The 26602-nt window shown below is 49.7% G+C and overlaps 1 protein-coding gene across 2 annotated transcripts; it reads right to left on the bottom strand.

Annotated features, from left to right (window-relative positions):
* Positions 1 to 190: 190 nt before the first annotated feature.
* On the bottom strand, positions 191 to 26182 carry TMPRSS9 (transmembrane serine protease 9). Of its 2 annotated transcripts, XM_069789968.1 has the most exons (20): positions 25856 to 26182; positions 16947 to 17098; positions 15345 to 15472; positions 14811 to 14878; positions 14210 to 14385; positions 13008 to 13049; positions 12574 to 12687; positions 11897 to 12068; positions 11366 to 11640; positions 11062 to 11198; positions 9561 to 9879; positions 8550 to 8721; positions 5712 to 5983; positions 4863 to 4999; positions 3926 to 4286; positions 3715 to 3831; positions 2880 to 3051; positions 2287 to 2552; positions 1609 to 1745; positions 191 to 1129 (listed from the first exon to the last, which is right to left on the bottom strand). In XM_069789968.1, the coding sequence occupies exons 2-20, from the start codon at positions 17068 to 17070 to the stop codon at positions 968 to 970; spliced, it is 3351 nt and encodes a 1116-aa protein (XP_069646069.1). In that variant the 5' UTR covers positions 17071 to 17098; positions 25856 to 26182; the 3' UTR covers positions 191 to 967. The 2 variants fall into 2 exon arrangements, with proteins under 2 accessions (XP_069646069.1, XP_069646068.1); XM_069789967.1 differs by lacking the exon at positions 12574 to 12687 and having other exon boundaries at positions 25856 to 26181.
* Positions 26183 to 26602: the final 420 nt, after the last annotated feature.

Here is a 26602-nt window from a genome sequence, read left to right as displayed (position 1 = left end):
CAAAGACTAGGAAGGGGTTTGGGGTACTAGCTGCTGTTCTGTTTCGGTGGTCAAATCTATGAGGAGATGTCTAAGTCTGCTTAAGATTTGACACGTGAGATCTGCAGCAGGTTTTTTTTTTGTGAACAGAGGTGTCTGTGTGTCTCATGCTGGCTAGTGGGACCTGACTTCCCACTGAAGAAGCTGTATCCTTGGGCCACTATCTCAGCACTTTGAAATTTTCCCACCTAGCTTAACCAGAACAGTGGTCTGTGTGGCTATGCCTTAATCTTTGTCAATTTAACTACCAGTTCCCTTATGCAAAGGGCCTGGGAGCTTGGGGGGTGGGGGAGGTGGCGTGAGAAGCCTGTCCTGATTCTCTAATACAGATGAGGGCCTGTGTGATCCAAGTGTTTTAGTCCTACCTTCTCTTGTGATCAAATGGTGAGCCAGGGGATCATCACTGAGCTTACTAGTACCAAGCATTGAGTGGAAACAGTAGCATACCCTTTCCAAAAGCCATTGCACAACATAACAGCTCCATCAAGGCAGTGAGGTCTGAGGCTTCTGCAAGGGCATAACTCAGCTGGGGCAAAGTTCACTTGTCTCTTGGCTTGGCTTTGGAATGACAGCTCATAGACAGAGGTCAGCCAAACTACATGAATCTCTGGCAGTGCTTCAGGCACCTCTCCAACTAGAAAGGCCACATTTTAACACGAAGGATGTTTGGCCAGGTCTTAAGATGGGACAGGCCTCATTTATTTATAGAAAATGTCTAGAATTGTACCTGTCTATGCAAAGCAGTTATCAAATGCCCTGGCGTCACAACTGCAGTGGGTCACACAACACTGGCATTTGCTTAATACCTGCAGGCCATCTTCACCACTTTGCAGCATCAAAAAAAAATGTACAATAGCTGAGGGGTTAGTGCATCCTCTGGCAATTACTCCTCTCATTCATTGCCTTCCCTGAGTGGTGAAATGCAGCTTCAGTGCTTGAGGTTCTGCGCAATCCAGCCTTGGACAGCTGTGACTTTGGTGTAGACACCAGGGAAGTATGGCCTGGCACAGCCATAGCCCCAGCTTGTGATTCCTGCTAGAAACCACTTTCCTGAGGGTTCTTTGCATGCCAGGGGCCCACCTGCATCACCCTGCAGAGAGAGGAAAAGGGTTCTGTATCAAGCCAAAGAGGCAGCCCAGCCCCGTCAGCCGTGAGACATATATAGGAGCATTTGCTGTCTTGTTCCCCACCTTCCCAGGAGCCTGCTTGCAAGCTGGAGGACTGCTCAGTGATGTACTTGCATGCACAATCTGAGGTTGGGGTTCTAGAACATGACAGAGTATGTTTGGAGGCACAGTAGGGTCATGAAACGCGCTCCATGGTATCCCTGTGGTCTCTTGCTTGGCATTACCTCTCTGCATGTTTCCCTGACCTGTCACAGGTTGGTGGGGCAAGCAGAATGAGGTGTATGCAGGATGGACTTGGATAATGGCAACAGCCAGTGGAGATGGATGGACAGACAGCTGAGCTAGGGGAGGCAGGGCAAGGCCGTCCAGAGAGAATATAGCCCGGGGACTTTGCACAAGTTTGCTCTGTCCCAACCACAGCATTTGCTGCTCTCACACTCACTGAACAACTGTCGACGGTGCCGTGTGGGAAACCAGCACACACCATCCTGCTGCTGATCTGGACAGGGTAGAACTTTTTGCAGGCCTGGTCTCCGATGATGTTCACTGCTGCTTTTTGCAGATGCTTTGACATGACACCTGAGAAGGCAAGTATCACTGTTAGCTTGGTGCAGAGCACGTGAGAAGCAGCAGCATGTGTAGGAGTAGGGTCTCTGCAGCCTTACTTGCTTGCCAATGGGAGCGACCTGCACTGGGACAGTGAATCAGGCCTGGTTCCTCCCCAGCAGAGCAAGCACAGGAAGGTCCCTTTGGCGTGTAGTTTGTCAGGCAGCTCAGCTGACCAGACAGAAATGGTATCAGGGTGGTCCTTGTACTGCAGGAGCACAGCTGGAGCAGCTGCTACAGGGATGGGCAGCACAGTGGCTGGCATGCAGAAAGCTTGGGAAGGCTGCAAGAGGGCAGAGGTGTAACCAAATGGAGGAGGAGTACAGTGCATGACTGCTGGGGAGGAAATTGTGGTGACACCAGGCCTTGCCCAGGTTGGTATCCCCTGCAGGGTCCAGCCTGGCATGGGGAGTGCTTGGGGCAGTGGAGTGGGAATTGTATATGTTTGGGCTCACAGGGTGGGTGGCACTTAGCTTGGCCATCATGGATGTGAGGGAGCCCTCTCAGCCAGTACCTCCTTCCTTCGTGGAGCCCCAGCCTGTGATGAAGCATCTGGCTCCTTCGCGGAAGATGTGTGAATTGTCTGGGAGACATATAGGTTTGATCGTGTTGCTGAACTTGACGGGCATGTTCAGCTCTAGCAGTGCCACATCGTAGTCCAGGCTATAGACGTTGTAAAAAGGGTGCTTGTAGATACGGAATATTTTCTCCATTTTGCCATCGATGCCACTCAGGAATAGTGTTCCTAGAAAGGCCACCCACATTTTGGGGTCACTGTAACTGCAGAAAGAGAGCAAACCTGGCTGTTAGGAGCATGGCCCCACAAGGAGGACCATTCCTCCAGTTGTGGGGCTGGGATGCACTATGGCCACACCTTGTGAGGCCAGGACCCCTGTCTCCATCACACTGTGGAAATGCCCAGGCTTTGCTCCACTCCTTCCTCTTCATGCTTACCTGTAGGGGCACATCTGTAGCAGGGAGTGCGTGCTTCCAGTGAGGCACAGCATCCCAGCCATGGTGCTGGACTGCGAGGAAGCGGAAGGGCTGGTGGGCTGACGGGAGTGAGGCCAAGAGCCAGCTGGCTTCACTAGCCCATCTCAGACTTACATATCGAAGCAGTGAGCTGCAGAGAGCAGCCATCGGTCAGCAATGAGGACAGCCCCACACTTGTGCTCCTTCTGTCGAAGCCAGAGACTGACTTGCCAGGGCCATTCTCCTCGAGCCGCAGTGCTGCCACCCACGATCTTGCTGAAGGCCAGAGCAGTTGTTAAGCCACAGTCTGGGACAGAAGAAGAGGCACCATGGTTTTAAGTAACCGTAAGTGAAAGGGATATCTGCCCTCCTTCCATAGCCCATGCCATGGGGCAGCCTTCTGGGGAGACATACACAGGGCAGTAGGATGTGATGAATTTCATTCACCAATCTGAGGTGAGGCTGGGCAGACATGGTATGGTTTGGGAAATTTTACTTGTTACCGCAGATCACATCTTCCAGGGATGTGATATGTGAGGAGGGGATGTTTGGATGGACTGGTTGAGCTGTCTCACACAGCAAGGAATGTGCAGTCCAAGGAGCAGTCCCAGGGATGACAGGACATCTTCTGGTCTGGGCTGCCCTGTTGTGCAGAGCTGTCTTGCTATCTTGTACTAGCAGACTGACTGGCCAGAAGGCCTGTGTGCTGGGAAATGTGTTCTAATGTTTATAGCAGAGGAGAAGAGGCCACATTTTCTGGCAGAAAATTTGGACCCTGCTCATCCAGCTTCATCTTGTTATAGGCTCTGGCAGACCAAGTAGGACCTGGACTACAAGGGGCTGGCCCAGACCCCCAGTGTACAACGTGGGGCCCAAGACAGCCCATGTGAAGTTGGTGGGTTGCATTGGAGGGTCTGGGTAATGTAGAATAAGGCTGGGTGGCAGTCACAGGCTGCAAAGCAGTACTCACCGCAGTTGTGCTCATCAAAGCCGTTGCTGCAGTCAACAATGCCATCACATTCGGGATTTTCTTTTCCAATACAGACCTTGCTGGAACACTTGAAGGTGAAGCTAGTACAAGGCACCACTGGAAGGCAATAACCCATGGCCTGCTCAGTATCCTCTGTTCTGGGGCTGGAGGTCTCCCACCAACATGTCAATAAATCTATCAACAATTTTACCTGGGGTTTGGGTGGGCTTGGCAGGCTCAGTGGTTTCCAGAGCTGTGGAGGTTTCTTTCATGGTTGTGATTGTCTTCATCCCCAGGGTGGTTCTGTTGAATGGACTTGCAGGTGTTGTGCTGGGCTGGCGAGTAAGGATGGCTGCAGTAGAAGTTCTCGTGATGGCTGAACTGGAAGGGGTGCCTGTGCCAGGACTGGGCAACTGTGAGATGGTATCCAGGATCCAGTCTTTGAGTTTGGTAATTCTGGAGTACACACCAGGTTTCGTAGCCTGGGCGCAACCAATTCCCCAGCTCACGATGCCAGCCAGATAAAACACTCCTGGGGTCATCTCACAGGCCAAGGGTCCACCTGAATCTCCCTGAGGAGGAAGCAAGGCAATGGCTGCTCAGCCCAGTCTCCCCAAGACAGGTCTACATGGAGCTGCCCCTCAGCCACATTGGGACGACTTAGCTAGCCCCAAACTCTTCTTTCTTCAGCCCTGTAGGGCTGTCTGCTGCTATGCAGTGTGTGTGCAAGATGTGAGCGTGCAGAGGCTGAAACTGGGGTCAATGGCTCAACCTGGCTGCACAGATACAAGTGGCATTTGTCATGAAAGTTAATAGCTCCTGACAATACTTTTCCACAAATGAAGGACAGCCACTACTACCTACCACTGTCTCGCTGCCACAGGAGGAGACCTGCTTCATCCAGGACTCCAGTCTGGCCAGACAGAGCAGTGGGATATTGGTTTAAGTCATGCTCAACTTGATGGAGCTTTATTTACTTTTCTAAAGCTCCAAGGCAGTGGGGTGGGTTTTTTGAGCTAAGGGTACATGTGGATTACAGCCTGGCCACAGCAGCTCAGTAAATATATCCCAAGGATGTGCTGAGGCTGTGAGTTAGCCCAGCTTTCTGGAGCAATCCACAGAGGAGCAGAGAAATCCCAGACTCTTACCTGGCATGAGTCTATCTTCCCTTCTAGGAAGCCAGCACAGATCATTCGGTCAGTGAGGGAGAAGTTGTAGAGGAAGTTGCAGGTCTTCTGGTCTATGATGCCCACAGAGGCTTTCTGTAGGACCTCAGGCTTGGTGACTGCATGAAAACCATGGCATTAGTGAGTCCAGCAAAGGGAACTGGGAACTAATGGCTTTTAGACTGACCCAACACATATTTCAGGAAAACAGGCTCTAATCCCACACAGGAGTTGAATCCCATGTGAGCTACTCTCAGCAGCCCTGAAGCTCCTGGCTCACCCCAGGGTGTAGTTTCATACCTGTGGAAAGGCTACTGCACACAGGCAGCAAGTTTCTGTTGTCCTGACAGCTTGTGGGCTCCTGGTCAACTGTTACAGGGACAGTAGGGCTTTGGTAGCACACGTGCCACCCTCAGGCCTTCTCCCTACAATGGGATCTTTGCTTTTTCTAATTACTTGGAATATCTTTGCAACTGAGCGTGGTTGCTGAGGCTGACATACTGTCCTGCCAGAGCTACAGCAGATCTGAGGCAATGCCCTACTCTTGCTTAACATGGGACAACTCCTGAGGGGACCCCAGCTGGTTTCTACTGGTTCCTGCCAAGCTGCTCTCTCCATTTTCTTGTTTGCTGCTGGCTCCTAAATAACTGCGATTTAAGGTAGTGCCCTATGTGCCCTTATTCTTGCGTTTCTGTCAGTTCCTGACTGTCCCTGTTACTGTCCCCTGTCCTGTATGCTCCCAGGACTGTCTGGGTGGCAGTGGCACAGGCTTTACTGCTGAGTCTTGTCACTGCTCCAGAGCAAATCAACTGGTAATGCATTACTACTTACCGTTCCCTTCTTGGAGGTTACCCCACCCAGAAATTATGCATTTCTTGCCAACAGGAAACTTCTGCACAGCAAGTGGGAGACAGACAGGCTGGATGTATTTGCTGAAGACAAGAGGTCTTGCCAGCTCAAGTATAGCCACATCAAAGTCCAGAATAAAAGGGTCGAAGAGGGGATGCTGGATCACTCTTGTTACATTGACTTTCACTGCATTCCCATCTGTTCCATTTAGTGATGTTGTTCCCACATAGGCTTCGATCTCTTCTGGATTTGTTCTGCAAATACATAATCCTAAACATGCATGCTCACACACATATGCCTAGCATGAATTCTGACATTTAAATTGCAGACAACTTTAAATGATCAGTGTTTGAAACCTTACTTTACCAAAGGAGACCCCAGCACACAGAAGAGTAGCTCTGCTAAGTCAGGCCCAAAGAACTGTCTCCAGCAGTGGCACCTGTTTGATGTCTCCTGAAGAGCAGGTACACATGTAGTAATCCTCTCCTCACCTCCAGAAATTTGTTATTTCAGGATTGTTCTGGCACACGGATGGTGTCTCTATATTCAGTAGGTCTTGATGGATATGGGGTTTTGTTTGGATTTTTCTAGAGCTGTGTTTTATTCTTTTTTTTTTTTTTTAAAACCCCATATGAATTTTAGACATTCAGTTTAATGACATGTATAAACTGCTTCCTTTTGATTGTTTTCCACCTGCTCTTGGTGGTTATTTGATAACTCAGAGAACCAGTAAGAAGGCGTTCCCTAAACACTTCCTCTGTACCCTTCGTAATTGTGTAGTCCCTATCACACACTCCCTTCCCACCCAGTTGTCTCTTTACCCAAGTCTAGTCTGATGGATTTTGTCATGCTTGATATGGATGCTGTTCCACACCCAGTTCATCCTTGTGTCTTGTGTTAGCCTTTTTACAATGTTATTCTAGCACTGCATGCAATGTTTGAGAAGTCGGAATGCTGTGGATTACCAGCAACATACTGGTAATCTCAGTTGTTTTTCTAATGATTACTAGCATTCACTTGCTCTTTAATTGCCACTGAACACAGAACTGGTGTTCTCATGGCAATATCCACAGTATTTCTGACCTCTTTTTCTGAATGGTAAAAGCTGATGGAGACCCATCATCATCTGCAGGCAGATAGCACTGCTTTTTTGCTATGATGTGCATCACTTAGCATAGAATCATTTAGGTTGGAAAAGACCTTTAAAAGGTCATTGAGTCCAACCGTCAACCATGCCTACTAAGCCATGTCCTGAAGTGCCTTGTCTACATGTTTTTGAAGACCCCCAGGGATGGTGACTCAACCACTTCCCTGGGCAGCCTGTTTCAATCCCTGACAACCCTTTCACTAAAGAAATTTTTCCTAATATCCAATTTAAACCTCCTCTGCTACAACTTGAGGCCATTTCCTCTCATCCGATCTCCAGCCACCTGACAGAAGACACCAACACCCACCTCACTACAACCTCCTTTCAGGTAGTTGTAGAGAGCGATAAGGTCTCCCCTCGCCCTCCTTTTCTCCAGGCTAAACAACCCCAGTTCCCTCAGCTGCTCTTCATAAGACTTGTGCTCCAGGCCCCTCACCAGCTTGGTTGCTCTTCTCTGGACACGCTGCAGCACCTCAATGACTTTCTTGTAGCAACAGGCCCAAAACTGAACACAGTATTCAAGGTGCAGCCTCACCAGTGCCCAATACAGGGAGACGATTGCTCCCCTAGTCCTGCTGGCCACGCTATTTCTGATACAGGCCAGGATGCTACTGGCCTTTTTGGCCACCTGAGCACACTGCCAGCTCATATTCAGCCGGCTGTTGACCAACACCCCCAGGTCTTTTTCGGCCGGGCAGCTTTCCAGCCGCTCTTCCCCAAGCCTGTAGGGCTGCGTGGGGTTGTTGTGACCCAAGTGCAGGACCCAGCACTTGGCCTTGTACAACCTCATACAATTGGTCTGGGCCCATCGATCCAGCCTGTCCAGATCCCTCTGTAGAGCCTTCCTACCCTCCAGCAGATCAACCCTCCCTCCCAACTTGGTGTCACCTGCGAACTTACTGAGAGTGCACTCAATCCTCTCGTCCGGATCATTGATAAAGATATTAAAGAGAACTGGCCTCAATACTGAGCCCTTGGGAATGCCACTTGTGACCCGCTGCCAACTGGATTTAACTCCATTCACCACAACTCTCTGGGCTCGTCCATCCAGCCAGTTTTTTACCCACACTTTTTTTTTTACCTCACGCTTGTCTACCTTGCATTTCACTTGCTGCTTTATTGCCCAGCTAAACACATAAGGTTGTCTTGAAACTCTTCATAGTTAGTCCCCCACCTTTTCTGCCTTCAGGAATTTTTATTCTTGACAAACATTATCCTCTTGCTACTCATTTCTTTATCTGGGTTATTTATAAATTTGGGCTTGGGCTCTTGCTGTTTAACAGAACTATGCAGGATTGAACTGACCACCCTCCCTTTAACAGCTGACCATGTGTCTCTATTTCCTATATTATAGCCAATTTTTAAGGTTAAATTTCTTGAAGAAACTCTCTTGTGGCACCTGTCCTTTTCCACCCCTGTTGCATGTGTTGTCCTTGCTCCCTGCCCAGGCTACTTTAACCTTTCCCTGCCTCATCCCAGCCTCCCCACAACACCCTTTTACTATGAATCTCTAGCTATAACAAAAATTAATGTCCAGTGTCTGTTCTTGTTTTTCCGCAGTGACTCCAGTGCCACAGCTATGGGTTTGGCTACACGGCTGTGTAAAGCTGCACAGCTTTATGCTGGTGGGCAGGTGAGCTGGAACAGCAGTGCTAGCAGGGATAGACTCTTACTCATTGAAGCAGTGAGCTGCTGACAGCAGCCAGCGGTCCCCAATGACGGTGGCTCCACAGAAATGGATTGAGTCTTCTTTCAGGCTGACTTGCCAGGGGATCTCTCCTCTGGAAGCATCTGTTCCTCCCACGATCTTGCTGGGTTTAGAGAACCCAGGTCGTCCTCCACACTCTGAACAAAAGCCAAAGCATGACTTGTGAGTACTCCTAGCAGAAGACAAGCGAGGAGAGAATTTTGCTCTCTCTAACCAGTAAGGGTGAGCAGGGACAGGTCAGGGCTGAAGTGTGAGGCATCTGCCCAAGCCCTGCCTGCTGATCGTGGCAGTCCCTGATGGTGGCCGTGCACAGCTATACATGGGCTTTCACCCTAACTGCTGCTCTGCATCTTGCCCTTGGCAAGTCCTTAATCCTGTGCCTTTCTCAAAGGCAGAGTAACCAGCAGCTCTGTGCCTCTTAGCCTTGCCATTCCAGATAAAAATTTAATCCTAAATTTAGACATCTGTATCTCCCTGCAGAGCTGCTGGGAGGGCTCCTTGGAGCTGACAGGTCATCCTATAGACACCTGCCCTCCTTCCCTTCAGGGAGAAGATGCATGCTGCTGTGAAGTTGCAGCCATCAATTTTGAACTACTGGAATATCCTTAGGTGGCAAACAAAAGTGAGCAGTCGACAGGTTAAACAGTGTCAGACGCTGCTGTGTCTCAGTACCCTGTCCTGGGCCTGCTGGTGCAGACCAGTTACACAGACAGCAGACAAAATTACACATTCAGTTGCATAAGCAAAGGAGGAACTCATGGAACTCATCTGCACAGGTACTGAGTGACTTTGCCAGGCTGCTCTGGGTGAGCTGGGGTAGCCAGATAATGTAACTTGTGCCTTAGCACTTAGGCAAGGGTTGTGTGGGTCACCCTACTGAAGGTCATTTCAGCTCAGCAGAAGAACAAACCTGACATTTGGACCTGTACCAGCCATTCTTCCTGCCAAGGTGCACCCACCCTGTAGGTGTTCATACCTTGTGGTCTTGATGCAGTCACTGGGTTGCTGGCAGCTGGGGCTGGTGAAGTGGTGCGGATTGCTCCGGGAGTGGTGGTGTTTATCTTTTCAGAGCTGACCATGTTATTATTAGTACTGGTGTGTTTTATAGGGACAGTACGGGCTATGGAGGTAGGGAAGGCAGAAATAGCATCCAAGATCCAGTTTCTGAGTTTGGTAACACGTGTGTAAACCCCAGGCCGCCTGGCTTCAGCGCATCCAATTCCCCAACTCACAATTCCTGCCAGGAAAAACTTGCCGGATGGTTCTTGGCAAACCAGGGGCCCACCAGAGTCACCCTGCAAGAGAAGCCAGATGGTGAGCTTTCATTGGGGACACTCCAAGCTTGCCCTGGCCACCCTCAGCATACCTCTGCCAGACTGGGTCTCTCTGTCCCTGTGTATCCCAGCTCACCTCTGCTTATTTGCTCCAGCCTAGCGGTGAGTGAAGCATCTCCTTTGCTGGCCTTTGGGTGCTCCTCTGTTAAGCAGTAGCATTGTGCCCTTGATATGCCAGACGAGCACAAGGCCATCCTCCATAAAATCTAGGGTAAGCATTTCTACTGGTTTAATCATTTGTTAAACTGCTGCTCTTAAAGCTTAAGCCCAGCAGCCCCTAAACAGCTGGATGATGGGTGTTCATTGCATGATATGCAACCCAGGGAGACCATGCTAATCTTTGCATGTTTTCTTGATTTGGCCTATGGTTTCCTGGTCAATTCTTTGGTGTTGGGAGGTCATGAGTGTTGCTGATGTAGGATGTGTGGTGTCTGTGATGCTGGCAGTGCCTTCTGGGGGTTGGATTGCTATAGGTGAGTAATGAATAACCAGATGGGTCACGTTCATCATCCAACCTTGAATCTTCCATTCTTGGCCCCTTCTCTGGTGTTTGTGCTGCACTTGGTGCAGAAATGTGAAGCACTACCACCAAAGAAGTCCAGTTTTGCTCAGCTGTGGCTATGAAGGGCCCTGCCAAATCACAGGGACAGCCATGAAAATCACAGTCCTCCTCTCACAACACATTGTGAAAGGCAAGATTTTCTCCAGCTGACCACTTGCAATTCTAGGCTGGATAAAAGCTAACTAGGGATAGCACCAAGTTGTTCACCAACAACTGTTGTGTATGTTTTAGTTTCCACTGCTGCCCTTTGCCATCTGGATTTTGATCTGAGGACCTGCCAGGTACATTGGTAGTGCCAGCCCTGATTACAGCTCAGGAAGTAGAGAAAAGTAGTTAAATAATAGCCAAAAGAGCCCCTTTAAACAGCAGTGCCCTGCTCTAAGCACTAGGGAACATATCCTCATTTTTGTCTTCTGCAGTCCCTGCAGATCCATGCTTGGTTCCAAGGCATAGCCTCAAACCTTGCAGGGGGAACCATGACCATGGTGTCAGATCCTGCCTCTTGAAGTACTGCTTGGTGCATACTGGGAGGGGAAAGACTCATGCAGGGAGGTGTGCCGGCTTCCCTGGGCAAAGCTTACCTGGCAGGAGTCGATTTTCCCCTCCAGGTAGCCAGCACACAGCATCCTGTCTGTGAGGACATGGCTGTAGAGGCTGGAGCACAGTGTCTGGTCCAGCAGCTCCACTGTTGCTTTCTGCAGGAACTCAGGTTTCACCACTAAACGAGAAAGATGCAACCGTGAGCTCACCACGGGGAGCCTCGCATGGCACCAGCTGCCCATGCTACAGCTCACCCCAGCTGGCCAGAACACGGCCCGAGTTCCCTTCCCTGATGCCTCCTGCACCGCTCACACCCCACCATGCCTCCTGCCGTGCTTTGCTTACAGAAATCCTCCTTGAGGTAGCCCCAGCCAGAGATAAGGCACTTCTTGCTGGTGGGGAAGTGATGCCCAGCGTCTGGCAGGCACACGGGCTGGATGTACGTAGTGAAGGTCACAGGTCTCTTCAGCTCCAGCACGGCCACATCATAGTCAGCTGTGTCGGGATTGTAGGAGGGGTGTGGGATGATGCGTGCGATGTCCATTTTCACCGTGCTGCTGTCTGAGCCTCTGAGGGAGGTGGTCCCCGTGTAAGCTGCCCACATGGCTGGGTCCTGAAACCTGGAAGAGAGACAGCAGGGACTGTGTGACCCTGCAGCCACAGCATCACCCTGCAAACCAGAGCCGCCGGTTGCGGGTGATGCTGCCTCCTGACCATCCTGCCATCCCTGTGGACAAGAGCTCCCCATGACTTAATCCGATAAGGGAAGGAAACCAGGCGTGATGGGGCAGTGTGGTACAGCGGGAGCTTGAGCCAGAAGATACGGCAGCTTTTGGAAACAGGGCAGGGGGGCAAGCTAGCGTGGCTAGAGCTTACTCAGTAAAGCAGTGAGCGGCAGACACCAGCCACTTCTCTGTGAGGATTGCAGCACCGCAGAAGTGCTCGTTGTTCTCTCGCAGGCTGACTTGCCATGGGAACTCCCCTCTGGATGCCTCTGAGCCTCCAACTATCCTGCTGGCAGTCTGCATGGCAGGGCGGCTCCCGCAGTCTGAAAGGGAGGAGAGAGCCAGTGCATCAGGATCCTTCTGGCTATGCCCCACCAAAGTGCTCTTGGGGACAAGTGGGAAAAGCTGCTTCAGCTTCGTGCATGCTCCCAGCACGTGCTCAAGCAGCAGGACTTTGCCAGGGATGTCGCAGGGCAGACTTTAACCTGCAGGCTTGGAAAAAGAGCACTGCAAAGCACTGGCCCATCACAGCATCCTCCCTGAAACTTCTAAAGCAAGAAATTCTGGAGATATCTTGGCTAGTTCCACAAGCTCAGCCACTGCCTCATGGTCTGCTCCCAGCAGCTCGTGGGCATGTGGTGCCCATGACTCTTTGAAGTTGGTGGTGGGACCAAGGTGTTTCTAGGGTACAATTCCCCTCATCCTGATGCAGACATCTACTATTGGCCTCTGTCTTTGGCTCTCTTCAGTGCCCAGAAGCCCAGTGGTCTGCAGCAGTGGGATGTGGCCTGTCCCCCATGTCCAGGAGACCTGCTGCAAGAGACTCACCACAGCCCCTTTCATCAGGGGCATCGGCACAGTCTTTTTGGCCATCGCATTCAGGGTTTTCTTTCCACACACACTGGGTATTGCAGCAAGTGAACGTGCCTCCAGGGCAGCTCCCTGGGGACAGCAAGGCTTGAGTCACTTGTGTCTTCTGCAGCCCTCCCCAGCTTCCCTAGGGGCAGCCACCACAGTGTCCTTGTCCCTTTGCTCCCTGGCAGCGCCGGAGTCCCTGCGGGATGGAGCCGGGAGCAGAGCTGCAGCCCTTGTTGCAGCAAAGTGGTGCAGGGCCCTGGACCACCAGGTTATGAACAAGACGGGGTACAAACACCTCTCGTATCTGCAGCCAGGCCGCTGGTGAGGAGAAGGCTACAGGTCAGGCTGCAGAGTGCAGCCGAGGGAGCTGGGGCAGATGGCTCTTCCTGCTGCCTGGCTCTTACCTGATTTCAGTCCAGGTCTGTAGGGAGAAACCTCACTGGGACCTGTGACGAAGTGGAAAGAATGGGGATCAGTGAGGGCATCCCAGTCGGGTGCACAGGAGCTGCATGTTCCCATGGACTGTGCTGCTCCCGGGCCCGGGCTGGCAGAGGCTTTGCTTCATTTTTTCCTCTTGCCTGGCCATCACTTTTCCTGCCCCACAGCCAGCAGTGAGCTCCTGGACTTGAGCTCACCGGGACCCTTTTTCACTTTGCTCCACCGTGGGCACAGTGCGCAGTGGAGGAACAGCCATCTACAGCCCTGCAGGCTTTTGGGGTGATCCCAGGTGCAGGGAGAAATTCCCAAGAGCTGTGGCACTGAGCTGCCTCCCAGGAGCAGGCTCCAAGGCTGAAGCTATGCAGGGCTGTTGCCTAAAGCCAAGGGGTGTCTGTGCACCCTCCATTTGGGCTGCACAAGGCTCCCAAAGGTCCAAGGACCCTGCCCATCATTGCAGGGAGTGCAGAGGGAGCTGCAGAGGAACCCACACCTTCGTGTTTTCCAGGCATATGGTTTTGTTTAATCCCCTGGACCTGGAGTCCTACGGTCACATGCAACTCCACAGTCACTGATGGAAAGGAGAATTTCTAGTCAGGTGGTTTCAGAGAATAATTAAAATATGAGAAATATCTACCCAAGCAGGAATTATTGCTACAACTCTGAGGACTGCCTAAGGGCTGCTGTGCACTTGTAGGTACAGTCAACCCAGCAATTAACCTGAAGCTTGATCTCTTGTCCCTCAGGCCGGTTCCAGGTGCTGCAAGAAAAGCCAAAGAAGCTGCAATTTATGCTTTAGGCTCTGCTGGTGCAGGGCAGAGAGCAGCAGGACAGCATTACCATTGGAGGGCGACCTGGGGACTCCCCCACAAATGTCTGTTGAGCAACCGCCAAGATCTAGGCATGTTTCTGCTGCTGTCTTGTGAAGCTGGTAGCACCTGGGAGCCAGGCAGAGCATCTTTTGTTGGTTTGCTTCGGTGCCTGGCAGCACCTCCATTTCTAACATTGCTGCTGGGCACGAAGCCTTGACTGGACATCCAGAGCTAAAGCCTTGTGGCAGTTTGGCTATCTGAGACACAGTCTGTGGTTTTGCTGGTGTGACCTTTGGTGCTAGCAGCACCAGCACAAGGCACCTTGCTCTGGCTGCCCAGCAGTTGCAGGAGGAGCATACCTGTAAGAGAAGCTGAGGATATCGTCCCGTAGGCAGCCAGGGAGAGACCCTGCTTGTGCAGGGCAGCTGCCAGCCCGTGCCTGAGCGCTTCCTTCTCCATGGTAGAGCTCAGGGGCTGGGAATCCTGGGGGGCAAAGCGGAGGCGAAAGTGGACGATCACGCTTGAATTTCCATTCCTGCTGGAAGACAGAGAAGTAATGGGTACATTGGCTCTGTGGTCAGTACAAGGGACAGGCTTTTGTGGTAGCTGCCTACAGGGAACTCGAGGGAAACAAAACTAATTCTTAATAATTTAAGGTGCAAGTTTTTCTGGAGATGTGCTTTGGTTGAAATGGTCATTTGCATTTTTTTCTTTGGCCCATAGTTCAGCTTTGGTTGAACAAAGCTGTTTTCCTCTGCCTTTCTGACTGCATTTCTAAATAGAAGAATCCAGAACATTGGTGCGAACCCAGAAGAAAATCCAGCCTTGACCAAAAAGCAGTTTCTCTTTGTACTAGTTTTGAACAAGAACACAGGTGTGAGCTCACCTTCTTGGTGGAGTTTGTCAGAATGCCCTGAAACACGAGCTGCACAGTCTGCAGAGAGAGCTGCCTACACTCACCTGTAACCCAGGATGGTGCAACCAGTGCAGCTCCAGTCCAGCTGGGAGTCCTGGAAACTGGACAGAAACTGCAAAGCAAAGAACGATGATCACACACTTACTGGGCAGAAGATCCCAGGGAGGTGGGACTAGATAATGCATGGGATTTTGCAGGGAACTGGAGCTAGCTGAAGCATCATCTCTTGTCTCTAGGCAGCAGGAGCACCTGTGTCCAGCTCATGTGTAACCCTTTTCCCACCCTGGCTCAGGGCACAAGGCAGCACATCCTTTCTTTATGCCTTCCTACCACCTCTCCTGTGAAAGGAACAGACCTAAGCACACATTTCCCACTCTGCAAATGTCTCTTAGGGCCCTGACGGGGCCTCTCAAAGTGCAGCTCAGCCCTGTGATATACCCTGCTGATGTTTAAGAAATTCCTGTTTTCCTCCTGCCCTTGGCATCCAGATTCTCCTGAATGAGGACAGTTGAGCTGGGCCCTGGGGAGCTGCCACAGTCTTTCCCAAGTCTTCTCCTGCCAAGCCCAGATCAACTCACCAGCCTCTCAAGAGCAGGCGTCAGCACCCTGTAGTAATCCGAGTTCTCCATCTGTAAGCTGCTATTGAATGCGATTCCTTGCAGCTCCACTGTGTGCTCAAAGCTGGTCTCTCCCGCAGGATGACAGGCTGCCAGAGAGGGAAGGTGTCTGTCAGGGGCACAAAGGACACACGGAGGTTTGGGGCCATGGCTGGACCCAGCTTTCCTCGCTGCTCACTTTGGAACATGGGTCTCATCATGTCCTTTAGACCCCCCTGGTCTGAGCAGCTTGACTGTCCCTGACCACCCCTGGCTGCCTTGGGGGTGCCCCATGGCCGTGCTGGGCTACCCTGCACACATGCAATAGGAAAATCTAATCTGAACTTGAAAAAGCTGGATTTTTGTCAAGCCTGAGACAAAAGTTCATGGTCAGATGGGTACAACCTGGCAGTGCAATCCCAGATTGGCCCCAACCTTGCAGGAACAGGCTGCTGGGTACCAAAGCCAGCTTACAAAGTGGTACTGTACAGTAGAGCTGTGCTGGTGGGATGTCAGCCTGGGGTCCACACCAGGGGGCTGGCCTGAGGTGGCATCTAGCCATGGGACACCAGAGGCAGCAGGAGGAAGGTGGGAGAGGTGAGGAGACAGTGGTCATGCTCTTGAGTGGGACAGTAAAACAGGCAATGGTCAGTGGCTACTAGAGGTTGTGACAGAGGATGGCTGGGGCGGCAAGGTACAGCGACACAAAGTTTGAGAGTCACAGGGAGAGATTAGAGGAGAGGAATAGAGGATACATGTCATGCGACACTGAAGATAAAGTGCTTTAAAGTCAGACATTCAGAACATGAGTTGCCTAGAGCCCTTGCAGTTTGTGTGTATATATGGGGAGAGCTGACTGCATTTTGTCCTCAGCAGAAGGCTTTTGAGGGTTTTTGCTGTGAGGACCATGAGCTGTTGTCATGGTGTAATCCCAGGAGGTAACTAAGCACCACGCAGCCGCTCACTCGCTCCCCCCCAGCACCCCCTGCAGTGGGTTAGGGTTAGGGGAGAGAATCAGGAAAAAAAGTAAAACTCATGGGTTGAGATAAGAACAGTTTAACAGAACAGAAAGGAAGACATTAATAATGATAATAATAACAATAACGAAATGACAATAAGAATAAAAGGGTTGGAATATACAAAACAAGTGATGCACAAAGCAGTTGCTCACCACTCGCTGACTGATGCCCAGTTAGTTCCCAAGCCGCGATCCCCCCCAGGCCAACTCCCCCCAGTTTATATACTAGATGTGATGTCACATGGTATGGAATATCCCTCTGGCCACTTTGGGTCAGCTGCCCTGGCTGTGTCCCCTCCCAACTTCTTGTGCCCCTCCAGCCTTCTTGCTGGCTGGGCCTGAGAAGCTGAAAAATCCTTGGCTTAGTCTAAACACTACTCAGCAACAACTGAAAGCATCAGTGTGTTATCAACAGTCTTATAGTACTGAACCCAAAACATAACACTATACCAGCAACTAGAAGGAAAATTAACTCTATCTATCTCAGCTGAAACCAGGACAGCTTTGCAAGCCATTTCTTTTCTGGAGCAGATAAACTGAAAGAACGTACCCAGCTTCGCACTTACCCAGCAGGATCCCCAGGTAGAGAGCTGTCACGCCGCCCACCACGGCAGCAGCAACGGTTACCTTCCAGCAGCTGGCCCTCAGTCCTCTACACTGGGTGCCTAGCACTGTCTTTATCTGGTCCATGATTTCTGAGCAGCTCTACAGATGGCCTCTGTGATTAAAAAGAAGAGGAGGAAAAGGACAAGACTGGGATGAAATGTGACATGCCCGCTATGGTTACCCCAGGAGCTCCAAGCAGCGCCTTATCACAAGAAGTAAAAGAATGGATACACAGTCCATCCCCTGAATATGCCTTAGGCTACAGTCAGGAGATTTTACTAATAAGTCCAGGTTGTAGGACCTGAACACATCAACCATGGTGGCCCCTCCCTGCCTGGTTCCCCTTCCCTTTCTTCCTAGGAGGCCACCACTGAGGATGGCCGTGTCCGTTGTGAGTACAAACCAGCCTGATGCCTCCATCTCCATCCTCCGCACAGGCGCTTTTGGTGACACAAGCTCTGGGTGAGCGCTGAACCAGTGTCCCAGCATCACAGGCCCTGCCTCAGGGTCCAACCAGGACAGCACACGGTACCTGCTCTTCAGCAGGCAGTCCCCCAGGTTTGTTTTAGCAGCAGGATTTCAAGGTTCTACCGCCTATGATGCCAGGGTGAACGGATACACCAGCTCATAGCAAGGGGTGAGTATGGACCGGGCTTGGCACCTTGGCTTGCTCTTTCTGCCTCAGACATCACCCCTAGTAAAGATCCTAAAACCGACCAGTGTCACTAGCAAATGCTTTGGTGCTGCTCAGGAGTCACAGAGCTGCAGTAGTAGGTGGAACAGTTAACTTGGAAAGTACAACATTTATCTCAGAGTAATCTTATAGGCCTGCAAATAACAAGACTAGACTGCAGTCATATCCTTAAATATGAAACTCTGCAGTCTGAATAGGCAGCTATGGAGAGAGACCTGCCTGGGAGTCTGTCTAGTAAATGGACCAAAGCCAGTTGGTATTGGAAACCCTTAAGAATCATTGGCTGCTTCTACTGGCCCATTCTGACCTGACTACTGAAATCCTGACACTAGGCTACTTATATCCCCGTAGTATACGTTACGTGGATTAAAACTAGCTAAGTAATAAACCTCACCCTGTAGTTGTTTATGAGGCAGGTTCCAGGGTGGGGTTTCATATATAGCCCAATGCTATTCCATATTTTTGCAAGAATTGTGAAGGAAATACAAAATTACCATTAGTAAATTCAGTGGATGACAAAACTCACCACAGTGTTTACCAGAGAGCTCCCAGTGCCTAGTGATGCAGAGCAATTAATATGTGCTTTAATTACAGCTATGCTACTATCCTGATGAGTGGTTTCTCCTTTCCTGTGGTCAGCACTGGCACTGGTGCTTCCAGTATTTTGCTTCAAGTGGTACAAACATCCTGCACTGGAACCAAAGCCTCTTCATGTGATCTTTCCTGCCTCCTGAGATCAACTCAGTGGCCTCTGCTAGACTTGTTCCAGTATGTCAATGCTTTTCATGCACTGAAGGTACTCAGATGGGATACGGTACTCTGAATGTGATCTCAAAAATGCCCAAAATAGGGCACTTACCTTGTTTTTCTGTCTGCACTCTTGCTAGTACAAGCCAAGGTTGTCCTTCTTTAGCACATCATCAACAGCTGGATATCGGTAGGAATGAAACAGCCTGGAATATCCTGCTTTATCTACAGTCATTCGATCAGCCATACTTCAGTCATGTTAGTTTTTGCAAGAAGCCTAACAAGACAAGAAGGGGCACCGATTTCCTCTGGCCCTAAAATGTATTACTGGATTAATATTCCTCCCGCACAGGTAGGAACCCTTCCCTTCAGACTGGCACGCAGAAGTCTATCTAAGACAATTTGGTTGGTCAGAGTTGAAATACATGGAATTCCAGCCTTCTTGGCCAAAGGTCCAAAGTTCCTCAGCTTCAGAGTGAGTTTTCTGAGGACTCAACCTCTAGCTGCTGGGAAACTTCAGATCTACGGGTCACACCAGAAGAGTCTTGGCAAGGCAAATGAATCCCTCAAACTTACTCTGCCTAGATATCGACAGCTTCAAGAACATGAAACCCACTCAGCTTTTCCTTCCTCAGTCCCAAATTCTGTCCTGCTGAGGGACATCTTGTCTGGTCACTTCTGCACTGGCCATCCTACCAGTTCAGAAGATGCTGTGAGTGGTTGGGCTGCAACAACAGCTATTTACTGATGCTATAAATCAGGCTGTGACTTCAGCAAACGGGAAGCTGCAGACAAACTGTCTTTTCTAATGCAAATGTATCTAGCAATGAAAGAGAAAGAGGGAAGAAAGGGACCCAGGACACAGGGAGCAGCAGCACTGTTTCAGAAGAGCCTTTCAGTGTTTTCCAAGAGACGTCAGCAGCTCTTTAAACTGAAGCTTCTAGATAAGAAATTTTAAAAGGTCACTTCTTTGTGAGGTGACAGAGAGAAAGGGGAGAGGAAGAGAAAGTCTGTCCAAGATGCCTCTTTTTTTCTAACAGACCTCCCAATATTCTTTTCCAGCTGTAACTGAGCCTGGCAGAGATAGGTACTTTGGGCCCCTGTGTTTTGCTAACAGTATCTCCATTTGACAATCCAGCTCTGGCTAAGAGGAGACAGGTAGGAAACATTTTTTTCCAGTGGTCCTAGTGACCTGAATACATACAGATGAGGGATCCCTCCTCAGCTCTTTCAATAGGTTTTGGAGTCACCAGCTCTCTTGCAGTATGCTGAATGTGGAAGCTCAAAAATCTAGTCCAGATATGCTGACCAGTGCAACAGTTGTCTTACTACCAATGGACTTCAAAGGTATGACAACCACATCTGAGAAAAAAATTAACAGCACAGACAAAATTGGCTATGGCTGGGTGTTATTTTGACAATAGAAGTTAGATTGAACTAATCTTGGCTGCATATAAAAAGTCATACTAGAATAACAGATACCTGGGACCCTAGAAAGAAGTTAATATTATTGATTGCACTGGCATTTGAACTGGAAAAAACAGAGTATTTAGAGACAGACAAAGAAGCCTTCTACTTCCCAAAACAATCAAAACTTGTCTTCTTTGCTCTCCCTTTTAGCATAAGGAAAGTTTATTTTCTTTTGGTGTGAGTGGTGCAAGTTAAAAATGAATTAAATCCACATGTAAATGAAAGGCCCATCTTGCAAGAGCAAAATAGAGATTGGATTTTTTTTTAGTGAAAGAATATAAGGACCATCTATAAATACATAATGGAGATGAGTAGCAAGGACCTATATACATTGAAAAACATCGTTGCATAAAATCAGATGAGTGAAAAGTAAATTTTGTTGGTGGGGGCAGAAATTAGGAGAGTATTAACTGTCAGAGGAGCATGAGTTTCTGGTACGAGTGTTGAGAAGAAAAAGCACATTTATGGTTTTTTTGTCAGATTATAAATTGTAAGCGGTTGTAAAACATGATGCCTCTGATAGCAGGTTGGGAGGGGAACTTGGTGATCTAAGAGTATTTCTAGTCCTATCTTAGTGGGGTTTCTTCTCACTGCTCCATTTTAGCAGAGAAGGCAGGTTAGATGTGCTACAAAGAAAGTCAACAAGAGCTGTCCTGTGAAAATAACCATCTCTGGCTGTCCCTAAGGATCTGCTGAGATTCCTGGGAGATGGCCACCATCTCTGCTCCTCTGCTTCCTGGCAGCTCGGTTTGTTTTCTCCATGGGAGTCTGGATTTTGCTCCAGGGCAGCCTTGTGTCATTCCATCGGATTTCCTTGGAAGAGGTATTTTATTTCTCAACTGGCTCAGATAGGGAAATTTCAAAATGTAAAGTGGAATGGTACAAATATCCATTTATCCATAATATTTCTTTTAATTGGCCAAACTGTCATTAACACCCGCTCTTCTCGTCAAGGAGGACAAGGAAGTAGCACGTGTGTGTGTGTGAGCACGCGTGTGCATGTGTGAGCACATGTGTGAGCACTCGTGCAGCACGTCAGGGGCACATCACGTGCAGGAGCAATGAGGGGACAAGGCAGGGCCACAGGAGGGAGATCCTGGGTGTCTGTCCATCCGTTGGGCACAGATCACAGCCTCCCCGTGGCAGGGGTCTCTCTTTCAGTCTGGTGAGCCCCGTGGCATGCACATTTGTAAAACTGGTCCAGAGCACACAACTGTTCAGCACAGATTGTGGTGGTTCCTGTTTTTAGGTAGAAACTGGCTTCTTGCAAAACATGACGGCAACTGAGATTGAAGAGCGATGGTGACCTCGCAGCACTCTGCTGGTGGCTACCCAGCAAAAGGGCTTGTTTTTTCTTCGTTTACCTCCATGTTCCCCAGTCTCTTGTCTTCCACTACTTGGTATTTCTCTTCCTTTGCTTCTGCTGTGTCTTTCCCTTCCTGTTTTCACCTCCTGAGGCCTTCCCTTCTGCCTTCCCAGCCCTCTCCAGCTCTTCATGCTTAGTCTCTCTCCCTTCAGAACAGGAATGCACACACCCCTGTCTCACACTGCTTTGCCCCAGGCTCCCTCCTGCTCTTCTGCAGCTTCTCCTGTTCCCAGTCTGCCAGCCCCTAGCAGCAGCCCTCCACCATGAGGACAGGAGCCAAGCCTCTCTTCTGATCTGTTGACCAGAGGAAAGAAACAGGGAAAGAAACACAGGGAAGAAACAGTGGTACCTATGTCTTCAAAAGTCAACTTCATTTACAGATAACAAATGTGAGAAAACCCCAATGTCCCCAGATGGCAGAGTTCAGGCTGCTCTGGAGCCTTCGTGCTGCCTTTCTGTATTCTAGCACGTTTCAATGGTTTTCTCCAACACTATGATTATAAAGGACAGCCAATATGCAGCAACCATTTGAATAACCAAGCATTAATAAAACATTTGCTTTATCCCACATTAAGTTGGTACCACTACAAGGTAGTCTGGCTCTCAGCACAGCAATACAGTGTCTGCTGAGCCTTCAGACATAAGTGTTGTAAAACTGCCTCGTGGTCTAAGGTCATGCCTGTAAGTCCTTACCCAGACAGAGCCTTTGCAAAATGCTGGCATTGGTATGAAAAATATGCGACTTGCTCAAGGCAGACAACAAGCTCAGCAGCAGATCCACCTGCAACCTCAGGAAGTAATGAGCATTTGGTCAAAGGTGAGTGAAGGACTAATGGTTTTATCCCCGAGATAAGACTCGTGGCACTTCAGAGGAGGAATGCAGCAGAAGCAGAATCGGCTTTCTCCAGAGGGAGAAAGCCCAAAATGAAAAAAGTAGACTCCAACGTGCCTCACTTAGTGGGTTCACCATTCAAATCACAGGCACCAGAACCACAAACCACATCCGAGCCACCAAACATGAGCTTGAACAGAAGAGAGAAAATGGTCACTTGCGGTAAGTGAAAGCAGAAGCATGACCAGACGAGATGAAGAGATATGGGTGTGCAAACAGGTCTGCTGGCAGAGCCTGGTGGCGAGAACAGCAAAACTCAAATATCTTAGTTAAAATGGGCTCAAGCCTTGTGATTTTTTCCTTACAGTTGGGAATTTAATTGTATGCAAGTGGGGCTCAGCAATTTGTGGCAGCAGCTACTGATGGACGGTAGAATATTTTCCTCAGGGAGTGGGTTTATAACCAGAGGTATCTGTTGGGTGGTGGTGCAATGCCAGGACGTGTCAGCCTGGAAAGGCCAAGAACCGTGTGCCAGTTCCCCCTTATGGCTTGAGGGCACCCCAGGGCTGCACCGTGAGTGGGGCTCCAGAGAAGGAAGGGAGTATTGGAATAAAACTTGCTTCCTAGTGAGCCCATATGTCTTCCCTTAAATCTTCTGATGACATGATGATATGCCATGAAAAAAAGCCTATGCTGAAACAGCAGCCAGCTGGTAGAACACATAAAGAAAGGACAGCGTCACATCAGCTGGAGCAGACGGTACCTTCATAAGCAAGACAAACCGCCCACATCATCAGCAGACACAGTCAAGCCAGGTTTGTCTAACATGGCCTTTTTGTTTCAGGTGGCATGAGCATCTCCTGCCACCAGACTGGTTCCTTGAACCACTCAAGACTGTATTTCTCTAATCCTTTTGCTTTAACTCATGTCCAACTTCTGTAACTGGACATGTGGAGCTGTGCAGGTCCCCCGCCTCTCCGTAGGTTAAAGGTTAGTGGGGTTGTGCTGCATTTGAAAGGCTATACCCTACTTCCAAACAGAAAGAAACACTGTCACCTAAGAGGCTGCAGACCCTGGGCTGAGGGCACATCTTTCCTATTGAGGTAAGTGAGCAAAGAGCCCCCAGCACTGTCAGCCTCCAGGGCACAAGCAGCCTGCAAGTGAACAAATCTGTTCCGGGTGTTCCCAGCCCCTGCCATTCAGTTCAGTAACCGATCCTGAATGCCTGCTCCCTTGCAGCACTCCTCTTGGAGGTTCATCTGCTTCAGCTGTAGTCCTGCTCTCAGCAAGCCCAATGACATTGTGCAGGCCTTGTTTATTTTCCCTCTTGGATTTCAAATGTCTCTCAATTTACAAGTAAGAAGATCCTCTCCCTGCCTGCCAGCTCTGCAGTCTCAGCTGGGACATGACAGACAGGCTGAGCTCCCTGGTGCTTGTATTATCGCCGGTAACAAAGGCTCTAACATCATTTCCACCTTGGAAACACTCAGCTCCAAGCTCTCCCTTTGGTAACAGAGTACGGGGCAGATTTGTACCTGCAATTACTTTTTAAACTTCTAGCCATGGATTACACAGTAAATAAAGGCTGCCTTCCTTCCCCCCAGCTGTGCTGGCTTGACAACTCAGTACAGATAGTAAATACTGAATACACATGGGGAGTATCCAGTAAGCAAGGAAGTGCAATTTTTGTCCAGTTACTTTTCACAATAGGAGCGCTATATAATTTGATACTTTTCAGCTCATGAATGGCCAAGAAAAACTCACATGCTTAACTCTGGCATTTCCTCTAGTGACAATCCTCCTCCTCCCTTGGACACTGTCTGGCCCATTGCAAAGGCTGTGGGAGAAATCTTGGTCCTGATGAAGTTGGTGGACATACTGGGACCAGAGGTTCTTGTAGGAACAGGGGCTAAAGTAGGTGTCTTCATTTTGCAGATAATCACATTTTATTCTTTCTTACCAGCTTATATACATTAGAAGCAATGTGTAAATTACATTTTTTTGTACCTAGCTTGAGCCATTATTACAGTTTGCCAGGTAGGCATTAACGTTCACGGGCACAAAACCCCCATGCTACCCTGAAACCAGTCATCTGCAATGCATGCTCCCTCAAAGGAAGAATTCACATAGAGAAACCAGCCAGTGATGAAAGATACCAGTCAAGCAGAGAAATCACAGCATCCGAGTCAATGGGATTTTTGTCATTGACTTCAGAGGCTGCAGAATAAAACTCGACACGGGATAGTGTCGTCTGCTAAACTCAAGTGCTGAGGCTGTGTGACCATGTACAGCTTCGGTCAGCCCCTCCTGCCGGAGGAGACCATCCCCAAGCACAGGCCACAGGATGCTGGCACACACCGACTGCTCAAATCCTGCACTGCCCTGTGCTGCCTTGCTTGGCACCTTGCTTGGGACCTCCCTTGAGCGGGATACAGGGCGATACGCCTGAAATCTCTGCAGGGCAGCCTCAGGACTGGAAGACAAGTGGGTGCAAAGCAGCGTGACAGCACTCTCAAGCCCTTTCCTTCATTTGTGGGAACAAAGCACCATCCAGCTGCAGAAACGTTTCCTTTGGCTCAAATGGTGCTGCTATTCCAGGCCCATGGAGGTTGCCACAAGATTTGTCTCATGCCAAGGTCAAAACTGCTCACAGCCATGGCTGTGCCACTAGCATATTTCATACAGTGATAATATTGCTTATTTTAGCATTTAGGTCTGCATTATTGCTAAAGCTGCGCTTTTTATTTCCCATGAAGTACCCTCAACTTTCTTTCTAGAATATTTCATAATTTGCTATAATGTTTAAATAATGTAGACGATTCTCTGCCTTTGGTTTCCAGAAAGTTAAAGAAACTAAGACATTTGTCCTTAACCAGTACTTTCAGAGAAGAGGGTCCAGAGATCACTTTCCACCAAGGCTCATCCATTAGATCACACATTTGGTGTAACTGAAGATACGCTGGTTAACAGACAAAAGATGAAGTGTCCTACAGAAATATAACCTGCAGGGCACAACTGGCAGAAGTGTCGAACTTCCACAGACATTCAATGGGGAGCCCATTTCTGTGGCCAGTGTTGGTACCTTTGGTCTGAGGAGGAGAACAAATCCCCTCCAGCATCACCAATTCATTTGTGCAAAGTGCTCCCGACCTCCCTCGAACCATTTTTAGAGTCACATGGAATCGAAAAACACTTAAAAAGCTCTCCAGGATCACATACGGGAAATTATTTAGCCATAAGGGACTAAAAAGGAAGCCCTGAAGTTATTTGCATCTATTAGTTGAAATAAAAGCTTAGATGTTTCCTCTAACAGGCAATAAATTCATAAACAAGCAGTTTCCTTAGAGCCAGCAAAGCAAGAAGAATTTCCCCAAGCAGGGAGGGGAAATTCAGCCGGGAGGACCATTTTCAAATTCCCACTTGGCTGGAAATCGAGTGCAGGCAGCAAATCCTGCTGGAAAAGCGAGGAGGAGGAGGAGGAGGAGGAGGAGGGATTGCCCGAGCCCCAGGGCGGACCGCAGGAGGGATGGATGGCTGTGCCTGCGCTGCCCGCGTTTGCCTCGCTGGAAATTGGGGTCGGGTGCTTTGTGCAGGCGTGGGACCACGAGGGGGGCAAGAAACACCCGTGGTGGTGATGGTGGGACCACGGGTGGGTGCAGTTATCAGAGCAGCTGCAGGTTTTTCTCTTCCCACCCGAGCCAAGAGAGCCCGACTCCTTGAAGGAAATGAAAAGGACTGTTAAGAAAGAGCAGGAACTCACCTGATTTGCTTTTCCCGTTGCCACCAAGGTGTTTTTCCCTAGAAATCTTCTCCCCCCGCGGAGCAGTGCCTCCTGCGAGTTCGCTTCCCGCAGGGACTGTCCGGCCACACCGGCCGCGGGAGGCGGGGGGGGGGGGGGCACACGGGGAGTTTGCATACGGAGCTTAAAGGCACAGCCTGAGAAGCAGAAACCATTCACCCTGAAAAGCTGGTTTGTTTCTTCACTGGGCGTTGGGTTTAAGCACTTTCCCCCCCCCCCCAGCTGCCTGCGTTGGAAACCGGAGCAGAGATGCGCCAGCTCTTTGCCTCTCCCCAGCCCGGAGAACAGTTTCTGCAGTTCACTACAACTCCCGTTCACTTCAGGAGCGTTCCGCCAGCAGGACAGAAAGCAAAACTGCTGCCTGAAGTGCTGGTGATTCGTGCCAGCTGCACTGAATTCACTCCACTCACCAGAACTTGTCAGCCAACCCCCCACCCCGGTAAAACCGTGTGGGTGAGCGGTTAACAAGCACTGTCCCATGCACACAGAAAACAGTCAAGTGAAGCACTTTTACAAAAAAACCCGCTCGTTTTCTCAGTCAGACACCCATAGCCCTTACAGTCCATCCTCTGTTTATCATCATAACAATATCCGCGTGAGGAAAATGGCCTAACTGCTGCACAGGGACAGGCAGGGATTATCTAGCATCACACCCCCCTACAGCAGAGGCCAAAACTGGACAGGGAGGGTTCTTTGTGCTGGAGTTGA

This window comes from Haliaeetus albicilla, chromosome 8 (assembly GCF_947461875.1).
Source record: "Haliaeetus albicilla chromosome 8, bHalAlb1.1, whole genome shotgun sequence".
Classification (NCBI taxonomy): domain Eukaryota; kingdom Metazoa; phylum Chordata; class Aves; order Accipitriformes; family Accipitridae; genus Haliaeetus; species Haliaeetus albicilla.
The sequence above is the reverse complement of the archived record's forward strand: the minus strand, read 5'-3'. Positions and strand labels throughout refer to the sequence as shown.

Excerpts from the sequence above, each read along its gene's own strand:
- TMPRSS9 (XM_069789968.1), bottom strand. The coding sequence starts at position 17,070 with ATGGACCAGATAAAGACAGTGCTAGGCACCCAGTGTAGAGGACTGAGG. Across the intron at positions 14,386-14,810 it reads TGCACCATCCTGGGTTACAG|GAATGGAAATTCAAGCGTGA; the intron begins GTGAGTGTAGGC and ends GTCTTCCAGCAG. Across the intron at positions 5,000-5,711 it reads TAACCTCCAAGAAGGGAACG|TCACCAAGCCTGAGGTCCTA; the intron begins GTAAGTAGTAAT and ends GTTTTCATGCAG.